This window comes from Oncorhynchus mykiss, chromosome 2 (assembly GCF_013265735.2).
Source record: "Oncorhynchus mykiss isolate Arlee chromosome 2, USDA_OmykA_1.1, whole genome shotgun sequence".
Lineage (NCBI taxonomy): Eukaryota > Metazoa > Chordata > Actinopteri > Salmoniformes > Salmonidae > Oncorhynchus > Oncorhynchus mykiss.
In genome coordinates, this window is record NC_048566.1 from 20,735,401 (window position 1) to 20,747,308 (window position 11,908).

At 41.9% G+C, this 11,908-nt stretch overlaps 1 protein-coding gene across 3 annotated transcripts in view; it reads left to right on the forward strand.

The window, feature by feature from the left end:
* The first annotated feature begins 5,650 nt into the window (after positions 1-5,650).
* The window catches only part of pou2f2a (POU class 2 homeobox 2a), a 144,026-nt gene continuing 137,768 nt past the window's right edge, over positions 5,651-11,908 (forward strand). For all 3 annotated transcript variants that reach the window (XM_036941479.1, XM_036941488.1, XM_036941496.1), the window contains exon 1: positions 5,651-7,097. In XM_036941479.1, the coding sequence (XP_036797374.1) occupies positions 6,998-7,097 (100 nt within the window). In that variant the 5' untranslated portion in view covers positions 5,651-6,997. The remainder of the gene's footprint in view (positions 7,098-11,908) is intronic.

Below are 11,908 nucleotides of genomic sequence, written 5' to 3' on the forward strand. Positions count from 1 at the left end.
CTGGGTTGGTGCTAGGTGGTATTGGAGTGACAGTGTAGTGATAGATGGTGTGAGAGGCCTGGGTTGGTGCTAGGTCTGGGTTGGTGCTAGGTGGTATTGGAGAGACAGTGTAGTGATAGAGGGTGTGAGAGGTCTGGGTTTGTGCTAGGTGGTATTGGAGGGACAGTGTAGTGATAGAGGGTGTGAGAGGTCTGGGTTGGTGCTAGGTGGTATTGGAGTGACAGTGTAGTGATAGAGGATGAGAGAGGTCTGGGTTGGTGCTAGGTGGTATTGGAGGGACAGTGTAGTGATAGAGGATGTGAGAGGTCTGGGTTGGTGCTAGGTGGTATTGAAGTGACAGTGTAGTGATATAGGATGTGAGAGGTCTGGGTTGGTGCTAGGTGGTATTGTAGTGACAGTGTAGTGATATAGGATGTGAGAGGTCTGGGTTGGTGCTAGGTGGTATTGGAGTGACAGTGTAGTGATAGAGGATGTGAGAGGTCTGGGTTGGTGCTAGGTGGTATTGGAGTGACACAGTGTAGTGATAGAGGATGTGAGAGGTCTGGGTTGGTGCTAGGTGGTATTGTAGTGACAGTGTAGTGATAGAGGATGTGAGAGGTCTGGGTTGGTGGTAGGTGGTATTGGAGTGACATAGTGTAGTGATATAGGATGTGAGAGGTCTGGGTTGGTGCTAGGTGGTATTGAAGTGACAGTGTAGTGATATAGGATGTGAGAGGTCTGGGTTGGTGCTAGGTGGTATTGGAGTGACAGTGTAGTGATAGAGGATGTGAGAGGTCTGGGTTGGTGCTAGGTGGTATTGGAGTGACACAGTGTAGTGATAGAGGATGTGAGAGGTCTGGGTTGGTGCTAGGTGGTATTGTAGTGACAGTGTAGTGATAGAGGATGTGAGAGGTCTGGGTTGGTGCTAGGTGGTATTGTAGTGACAGTGTAGTGATATAGGATGTGAGAGGTCTGGGTTGGTGCTAGGTGGTATTGGAGTGACATAGTGTAGTGATAGAGGGTGTGAGAGGTCTGGGTTGGTGCTAGGTGGTATTGTAGTGACAGTGTAGTGATATAGGATGTGAGAGGTCTGGGTTGGTGCTAGGTGGTATTGGAGTGACAGTGTAGTGATAGAGGATGTGAGAGGTCTGGGTTGGTGCTAGGTGGTATTGTAGTGACAGTGTAGTGATAGAGGATGTGAGAGGTCTGGGTTGGTGCTAGGTGGTATTGGATTGACATAGTGTAGTGATAGAGGATGTGAGAGGTCTGGGTTGGTGCTAGGTGGTATTGGATTGAATCTAGGCAGTGTCACAGTGAGAGAGTATTGTTCATTGTAATGTGGTCTTGTTACCACTCTGACGGCGACAGTAACACAACTGTTGCCTGATATTGATTTGGGGACATGGGTGTTATTGATGAGTGAGAATTGAATTCAACCAGCTCATTTGTCAATGTGACGTCCCCATTTAACAATATCCATGACATAGCATGCACATGGACAGTAGACACAGACAAATACATAGTCAAGCACACACATCATGCACACATGCAGTACACCTTCACACACAGCTCGTACATAGTTACACAGTTATTTTGGAAGGCTCATGGGTTCTAACCACCCAGCTTCCTGATGGAATATTTCAAGAAGGATATACCATTATGCCATTTTTAGGAACATTCTGCATTCTATGAATGTCTTTGGTGATTGATAGAATTTGTTGTCAATTTTGTTGGATGTTATTCGTTTTTCCTGAATGCATAGATGAAACTTTGATTTATTGTTTAAAAATATCTAATTCATTTTTTGGAAATCAAAATCCAGATTATAAATAGCAATATATCGTTCTACAGAGAAAATGGCAGATGAACTAACCGTTAACCAGAACACGTTATCACACACAATAAAGTATGCAACATTTATTAAGAAACAACAACCTTGTAATCAGCCTGGGAATTTGATTTCTATCCATTAATGCCTATTTAAAATGTAAGATTTTTTTCACAAATTAAGCAATCAAATCTATGTATTTGTAATAACATTGTCATACAATTGTAATGAAATAAAAATATATCTGAGATCCCATTTTTACCACAATGGGGCCAATAATCTGGTAATCCCCAATATTGAAATTGGCTTCAGATGGTGAAACGTGTAACAGGAATACGCCCAATAAATGTACAGACAGGTTTGGAATAACCACAAGGAAGTGTGCTAATACTATTGTTTTATATAGATTGTACAATCATCTAAAATGAATCATACCTCAAAATATGCAACATATCATGTTAGGAGAAAATATGCCAATTTCATGTAATTTTCTTCAGGCTATGAGTGTAATGCTTTCTTTATTAATGGTCAAACAAACGTAAATTAAAACAATTGTATTGATTATCAAGCATCCATATAGCCATTACTATACAGTACCATGCAATAACAATACAGTACAGAATAATAACAGTGACAATGACTCCATTCCATCTCCATCTCAGAGGTAGCCTGGTGGGTAGGAGTGTTGGGCCTGTAACTGAAAGGTTGCTGGATCGAATCCCCGAGCTGACAAGGTAAACATCTGTTGTTATGCTGATGATGTGGATGACAATTAAGGCAGCCCCCTGCTGCACCTCTCTGATTCAGAGGAGTTGGGTTAAATGCAGAAGACACGTTTCAGTTGAATGCATTAAGTTGTACAACTAACTAAATGTCCCCCTTTCCTTCTTCATTAAAAAAAGGGGATGAGAAGAGCCTCTCTATTTTCTCTGTTTGACGAAGTACCAGTCCCATCAGTGGACAACCTGTCCCAGGCCGTCCGGGCCCCTGGTGAGAATGGTCCAGAGCAGCAGGGGTTATTGGATGGTGAGGCCTCCCAGGGGTTTTCTCTCTGGGCTCCAGGGGTCCATGGAGGCCACTGGGGAGGGGAAGTCTGGAGCAGCCTCCCTGCAAGCTCCCTGCTTGGGCATTATCACATAGAGAGAGGGGAGGCACAAAGACTTACAGAGAGAGGAGCTTTGTATTTGGACCAGGTGTATAATATGGTTGGGTATAGCCCTGAGGCTCGACTACTGTTTGTCATGGCAAGAACAACACACAGTATAGTTCTTATATGTATTGCAAAGTATGAAATAAGTGTCTGTTTGTCTGTCTGGCTGGCGACTTGCGTTTATATAATGTGTCTTGCAAAAGTTTGTTTGCAGGTAATTACTGAAAAAGCAAGTGCCCAAATGTAATCCTATGTTTAAAAAATGAGATAAATGTTTTAGTAAGGTGCATATGGGAGTGGGTATTTGGGGTACAGCTTTGGGTAGGACACATAGTTTATTTGGTTGAATGTCAGCTCCACATATGACAGATGACATCGGATGACATTTGCAGATAAAGGAAAGAGAAGAGTTGGACGGAGTAGTGAGAGGAGGAGGATGGGGGATGCTGGAGGTGTTAGGGCCCCCCTCATCCTCCCATCCCCTCCAACACCATCTTATTTTCCCCTCCTTCAATCTCACACACCCTACCTCTATCCCTCTCTCCCACAGACGCGCACAACCACACTACATTCTACAAGAAATAATTGCTTTTGTCTGGAAGGAGTATGGGGAGGAGGAAGGAGCGGGGCGCGCGCGGCTACCTCTGTTCGAAAAGGGGGTGCGTGAAGGACAACTAGTCGCTTCTCTCCCCTTCCCTCCATCCTCTCCTCAACCACATCCCTCCGTCCTCTCGTTGGACTTGCGGATGTCATCTGTCATACGTGGAGCGGAGGGAGAGGGACAATAAACCGTGTTGTATTGTGGTGTATTCGGAGGTAGAGATGAAGGCTGGAAATAGGACACATTTCTCACAATTAGAAACTAGCACTTATCCCTGGCCTGCAGTGAAACCAAAACGGTGAAGGAATAATAATAATCATCATAATAATACAAATAATACTTGTACTAATATTAATATTAAATATATTGTATGACTATATCGATAGGCCTGTGTTTTTTATTAATCAGTCATAACGTTTAACATTTCATATTTAACTGGTAGCAAAAGGCCTATAGACTGTGAAGTGTGTGGGGGGGCGGTGGTCTTACTCAATGCTATTGATTTGCCTGTATTGATTTAGATGTTTGTATAGATCTTTCTGTTTAAAAATCTATATCGACAATAATCTAGTGTATAGCGTGGTAATTGACAGTGTGTTATATATCGGTTTGGTACCAGGGAGGTGAGGCGATGAAGTCGAGAAAGAGGGCGCGCGCTACGTGCACGGCAATACTCCAAGATGTTGCCTGTGAGATGTTGGTTGAACCGGTGCTCTTTCGCGTGCAGCCGGTAGCTTATACGGCCTCTGCTGGCTTTACCGGAGTGGGATTTTGCTCATGGTCAAAGCCTTACCTGTAGCAGATGACGTTTCTCCACATAGAATAGTCGTATATTCTGAGTTACATGAATGGTGTTGATTAAGTTAGATCATGACACGTCAGTAATTTTGAAGTTGAATAAATTGTATTAGCCGAATGGAAGCATTTTAAGAAGGACCTGTACGTCATGGTCATGGATGCAGGGAGGAATTTAAACAGCCATGCTTTGTTATAAATGCTTATAGCTTATAGCTATTTATAATGCGTTAGACAACGAAGGTGGTTCCTAACAAGTGTTCAACTGTCTGAATGTTTAAGGCTAAAGGATGACTTAATGCAAAGATTCCCTCACGCAATTTCATGAGAGAGATAAAACAAATTCAAACATAATTTGATTAAAATATAAATATTTATCATAGGTTGTATCTTTCTGAACAAAATGCATTTCAATAGTTAACAATTGCAGTGATGGGAAAAAAATGTAGGCTATCAACTTTTGTCGTATTATACACTGAACACAAATATAAACGCAACATGTAAAGTGTTGGTCCCGTGTTTCATGAGCTGAAGTAAGAGATTCCACAAATGTTCCATACGCACAAAATGCTTATTTCTCTCAAATGTTGTACATACATTTATTTACATCCCTGTACGTGAGCATTTATCCTTTGCCAAGATAATCTGTCTACCTGACAGATGTGGCATATCAAGAAGCGGATTAAACGGCATCATCATTACACAGGTGCACCTTGTGCTGGGGACAATAAAAGTCCACTCTAAAATGTGCAGTTTTATCACACAACACAATGCCACAGATGTCTCAAGTTTTGAGCGAGCGTGCAATTGGCATGCTGACTACACAGAGAATTGAATGTTCTACCGGTCTCACAACTGCAGACCATGTGTTTGGTGTCATGTGGGCAAGCGGTTTGCTGATGTCAACGTGGTGGTAGGGTTATGGTATGGGCAGGCATAAACTACTGACAACGAACACAATTGTATTTTATCAATGGCAATTTGAATTCACAGAAATACCTTGAGGAGATCCTGAGGCCCATTTTTTTAAAAGGTATCAGTCATGTGATATCCATAGATTAGGGCCTAATTAATTAATTTAAATTGATTGATTTCCTCATATGAACTGCAACTCAGTAAATCTTTGAAATTGTTGCATGTTGCGTTTATATTTTTGTTCAGTATAATAAATAACATACTGCATGTGCCTATTGGTTGACTTCTCCAGTTATCTGTGATCTCAGTCTCCCAGACAAGCAGTAATGTAATGATCACCATTCGCATCATTATAGCATGGTCTTATTAAGAGGAGAAAAGACAGAAATCAATACAGGATACCTTTAGCAGCGGTGGTGAAAACGAGGGAGAGGCGGTTGGGAGGATGGAGCGAGGGAGCAGAGAGAGAGAGAGAGCATGAGGGAGGAGGGGGTGGGGGGTGGTAATGTGTGAGTAGCGGGTGCTCTCTCGCTTCAATGTTGCAGCCAGCGTAGTGGCAGCTCGCTAGAATACTGGAGGGAGCCGGGTCGAGTGAGCTATTGGGGTTCCCAAATATCGGGGACAAACAGGCAGACAGAAAGACACACAGGCGGATGGACGGAAAGATAGGCAAGTGCTCCAACAAGAACCAGAAACGTAACGGATATTCAGCTTTCTTTTTATGTTGTTTCCGTTCTTTATTTATTTGTTTGGCTTTATTTATTTATTTATCGATTGATTGCGTTTTAATTACTGCCTTGTGACAGGGAGTGAGGGAGGAGGAGCGTAGGCCAAGCGGGCACATTGTGTAGCATTTCCAAATGATTATTTATTTCAGTTGATTATCTTAATGCGGCTATTTTACATGCATTTTAAACACGAATCGCTGCTTTGTAGCCTGCGTATTGGTGAATTTGTGTGTATATAGCCTACATGCGAGGGACAGTGAGAGAGTGCGATCAGCTATACACCAAATAAAGTAGATTAACCAAAAATAACAAATCCAAATATATCACAATAATTGTTGGCCTTTACGCACTTCAGCGTCTGTTATTCTTGTAATATTATCCATTTTATTTACCAGCGCAAACCAAAGCTAACCACGGTGAGTGACGCTAAGAGACTAGCGACTGTTACGGTGTTTGTTCTCACGCCTGTCGATAGGAAAACAGTTGGCTAACATTGAGACTATGCTAATATAAACGCATACAGGAGAAATAGAACGATTAGGCTATTGTATGCTACACACTTACAGTTTGCCACGGCATACGAGAGAGGCAGGAGCAAAATCAGGCTTATAATACAAGTATTATTACTATATTAGTCCTGATAGTGTTCTTCTGATATAGTAGTGGGAGTTCAGTTGTGGTTCTATCCGTCTGTGTGTTGGGTCTGGGCTGTTTCATTAGCCTGATTGCTGCACACTCAAGGGAGCACCATATGTTCTATACACATTTACACCCAAAATCTTGCCGAAGAGAAACTGACATCCAAAAATGTAAATAGAGCTGTCCAGCATAGCCTACATGTGTACGCGCCATCAACTGGTAAGCTAAACAACGAATGTTCTACGTTTTCGATACCAAATACATTTCAAACGGACGAAGATACACAGAAGAGGAAACATCTTGTCACAATATTACTGAAAAATTATATTATATGAAACAAAACCAGAAGACGGAGGAAGATCATGTTTGTTCCCTTGCCGGTGCCGTTCATGTTTCAGAGAACTGCCCCTGACCTCAACGCCTGGCGTCTCAAGTCCCCGTTGGCTCTACGTTCCGACTCCGGTAAGACATTTTCTGTTATTCTTGCCATGTCGGTGAGGCTCAGTCATGCATTCCCGCCCCACCTTAACGACTCCCATGTAGCGTGCTTTTCGGTGCCGATTATCCACTCGGAACTGGAAAGTGTTCTGGGCACACACACACTTCTGTGTTGAAGGCTGGAATACACTCCTCTTCTCTCTTGTTTTAAATGTGTAAATAAACAGACATAAAAGTCCATAGTTAGATTGCAAATAATTGCGCGTAAACGTATTTTTCTCCATTCCCTTGAAAGAGCACGTGCGCGTAATGCGCGACGGGTCCATCTTGTGTTTATTTACGTTCCTTTTCTCCTGGTGATGTATCCCTCTTCCCCGTGTGTTTTCTGTCCTTTCTCTCCATCCTTCCCCTCTCCTCCGCTCCGTACGCCTGTGCCTCAGCCTCCGTCTCTCCCGAACTACCCTCTCTGCAGGCAGGGAATATTCATGCCAACTTATCGATCCTGTGGAGATCGATTCCTGGGCCGGTGGAAGCAGGGAGAGGGGAGAAAGAGGCAAATATACGGTGAAAGGAGAAGGACGGCGAACGAGGAGACGGGAGAATAATGTCTTCATTTCGTTTTATTTCACTCATTTTCGACAGTGTGTGTGCATATCTGTGTTGTGATTCAGACATTGGACTGGCATTCGTTGAATTAGGCCTCTTCTGTCTCAATTCGAGACAATGGTTATGTGTGTGTGGATTAACGCCTTTATTTCAGTAGCCTAAACATGACAGACATTGATATCTCAGGACCACGTTTGTCTGTCCAGATGCTTGTCTGCGTGTGGTGTCAGTGTGGCTGGTCGCTAAACCCGGCAGGGGAAGGCGGCTGTGGCGCCGTCTGCGTTTCATCTGCGCTGAAGCGGAATAAAAGGACGCATGGTGGGAGCAGCCAGCCCGGCTTCCGTGTGTCGCTGCCACTGTGTCACTGTGGCTTCGTCTAGCTCTGGAATTAGGCAGCCGCCCAGACGTGAAATAGCAGCGGTTTACAGCTTTTCTCTTCATCCTCAGTAGGGAGTGGAAGTATGCGTAATGTCCCTGATCTCGGTGTGTATGTGTGTAGATGCAGTAGGGTTGGGAGGGGGTTGGTGGAAAATACTATATGAATGCACTGAGCGTTTATCTTCCACCCTTATTAAAACACTTCAGAATGCATGCACACAATACCTATCACGGTTTAACAGTGCATAAATACAGCTCGGCGTGCACCTTGGACGGTGTCTGCGTTCTTAAAGAGACAGGCACACATTTATCTGTGTTAGACTATATTTTTCTCTCTTTTTCCAATGTGTAATTTTCAGATCAGATCAAGTTCATTTGATTTCAGAAAGGCGAGTTTATCTCCACCATTTACTATCTGTCACTAGAAGGGTGTTTATACACCATGGTGTAAAGATGAGGGGATGTGAGAGAGAGAGAGCAGAGGGGAGCGTAGAGGGATGAGAGTGACCTGTTACCTAGGTGTATCTCTAGAGTTAGTACATAGAGGAGAGGGAGGGGGAGGAGAGGAAGGACAGAGAAGGGAGAGGGGGAGCGGGTACTGGGAGGAGGAGTTTTCGAGCTCCGCACGTTGAAAAATGGTGAATGTCAGAGTGAGATAAAAAAAAAATGGAGAAAGAAGGAGAGAGAAGCCGGTGAAAGTGAAAGCAGATGACAGAGTGAAAAATGAGGCTGGAGAGGAAAAGCCAGTTTGAGACGGAGAGGTGAGGGTAAACTGTACCAGAGTCATTATGGCAGGAAAGGCATCTACATTAGGGTGTACAGTTTGTAGGCCTAGGAGTCAATGTGACAATAGAGATGCATGATATGTTGCTAATTCTGCACTCTCTCTCATATTTAGTTTATTCTCTATCATATAGTATTCGCTTACTGGGTCAACGCTCTTAACCACTAGGATACCTGCCACCCCTGTGTAGTGTAGTACAGAGTAAAGTGGTTTGTGACACCATCACCATTAACCGCTGTATGAAACTTTAATGTGGCCCGAACAAGGACAGGCAGGCTTGCTGTAGGAGGGCTTGATATGATGGAATAGGACTGGAACTGTAGCCTTGCATTAGTTTCCTTTACACAGACACAGACACACACAAGCCCAAATCGGAAAAAAAATGCTATTTTTTTACACGCTCGAACACGCTGGAATTATAATGCGCGCTAGTGAATGAGAGAAAACAGACCGGTCAGCAGCCACAAATCTGTCAATGTTGTCATGCGCTTCAAATTATAAAGCAAGTCTATTTTTTTCTAAAGCAAGTCTATTTTTTCTAAAGCAAGTCTATTTTTTCTAAAGCAAGTCTATTTTTTCTAAAGCAAGTCTATTTTTTTCTAAAGCAAGTCTATTTTTTCTAAAGCAAGTCTATTTTTTCTAAAGCAAGTCTATTTTTTCTAAAGCAAGTCTATTTTTTTCTAAAGCAAGTCTATTTTTTCTAAAGCAAGTCCATTTTTTCTAAAGCAAGTCTATTTTTTCTAAAGCAAGTCTATTTTTTCTAAAGCAAGTCCATTTTTTCTAAAGCAAGTCTATTTTTTCTAAAGCAAGTCTATTTTTTCTAAAGCAAGTCTATTTTTTCTAAAGCAAGTCTATTTTTTTCTAAAGCAAGTCTATTTTTTCTAAAGCAAGTCCATTTTTTCTAAAGCAAGTCTATTTTTTCTAAAGCAAGTCTATTTTTTCTAAAGCAAGTCTATTTTTTCTAAAGCAAGTCTATTTTTTCTAAAGCAAGTCTATTTTTTCTAAAGCAAGTCTATTTTTTCGCGTCTATGTGAAGCAATGCAGGTAAAGTGAGCAGATAAATGGCAAGAAAATTCATGTTTCATTGTTATGTCTGGAATTGTGACATGTATATTTAAAAAGTGTCCATTTACTGTTGATGCTTTTAGCTGCCAGTGCCAATAATACATATTTGAAAACAATAACTTTATTTCTACCTGTGTGGATTTAGGTCACAGGCATATAGCCTAGGCAGGCTACGGCTGGGAAACAAGAGGAACTCTGTTCAGGAGAGAATGTGGTTAAGTAGAAAGAACGAGACTAGCTAAATTCTTCATAAACTGCTAGGGTGTATTAGTTACTATTTTCATTGTCATGAGCCAACATAAAAAACAAAATACAATTTTATTGGTCACATACACATGGTTAGCAGATGTTAATGTAAGTGTAGCTAAATGCTCCTGCTTCTAGTTCCAACAGTGCAGTAATATCTAACAAGTAATCTAACAAATTCACAACGACTACCTTATACACACAAAGTATAGGGATGAATAAGAATATGTACATTTAAATATATGGATGAGCGATGGCCGTGCGGCATACAGTAATATATAGTTGAAGTCAGAAGTTTACATACACTTAGGTTGGAGTCATTAAAACTCGTTTTTCAACCACTCCACAAATTTCTTGTTAACAAACTCATTTTCCAGCAATTGTTTGTTGTCCAGCAATTGTACAGACAGATTATTTCACTTTTAATTCACTGTATCTCAATTCCAGTGGGTCAGAAGTTTACATACACTAATTTGACTGTGCCTTTAAACAGCTTGGAAAATTCCAGAAAATGATGTAATGGCTTTAGAAGCTTCTGATGGGCTAATTTACATAATTTGAGTCAATTGGAGGTGTACCTGTGGATGTATTTCAAGGACTACCTTCAAACTCAGTGCCTCTTTGCTTGACATCATGGAAAAATCAAAAGAAATCAGCCAACACCTTGTAGACCTTCACAAGTCTGGTTCATCCTTGGGAGCAATTTCCAAACGCCTGAAGTTACCACGTTTATCTGTACAAACAATAGTACGCAGGTATAAACAACATGGGACCACGCAGCCGTTATACCACTCAGGAAGGAGACGCATTCTGTCTCCTAGAGATGAACGTTCTTTGGTGCGAAAAGTGCAAATCAATCCCAGAACAGCAGCAAAGGACCTTGTGAAGATGCTGGAGGAAGCAGGTACAAAAGTATCTACAGTGCCTTGCGAAAGTATTCGGCCCCCTTGAACTTTGCGACCTTTTGCCACATTTCAGGCTTCAAACATAAAGATATAAAACTGTATTTTTCTGTCAAGAATCAACAACAAGTGGGACACAATCATGAAGTGGAATGACATTTATTGGATATTTCAAACTTTTTTAACAAATCAAAAACTGAAAATTGGGCGTGAAAATTGGGAAAAAAATTAAATTAAAATAAAGTGGTGATCCTAACTGACAGGGAGTTTTTACTCTGATTAAATGTCAGGAATGGGAAAAACTGATTTAAATGTATTTGGCTAAGGTGTATGTAAACTTCTGACTTCAACAATATGAGATGAGTAAAAGCTGAAATACGGTGAGTTCAAAGGAACACAGTAGGATACGTAGACATTCTTTAAGTGGTGTTATTTAAAGTGACTAGTGATACCTTTATTAAATACGACTAAATACATGTATTCAATATATTAAAGTGGCAAGAGATTTGAGTCTGTATATTGGCAGCAGCCACTTTATGTTATCAATGGCTGTTTAACAGTCTGATGGGCTTGAGATAGAAGCTGTTTTTCAGTCTCTCGGTACCAGCTTTGATGCACCTGTACTGACCTCGCCTTCTGGATGATAGCGCGGTGAACAGGTAGTGGCTCGGGTGGTTGTTGTCCTTGATGCTCTTTTTGGCCTTCCTGTGACATCGGGTGCTGTAGGTGTCCTGGAGGGCAGGTAGTTTTCCCCCGGTGATGCGTTGTGCAAACAACACCACCCTCTGGAGAGCCTTCCGGTTATGGGCGGAGCAGTTGCCGTACCAGGCAGCGATACAGCCCGACAGGAGGCT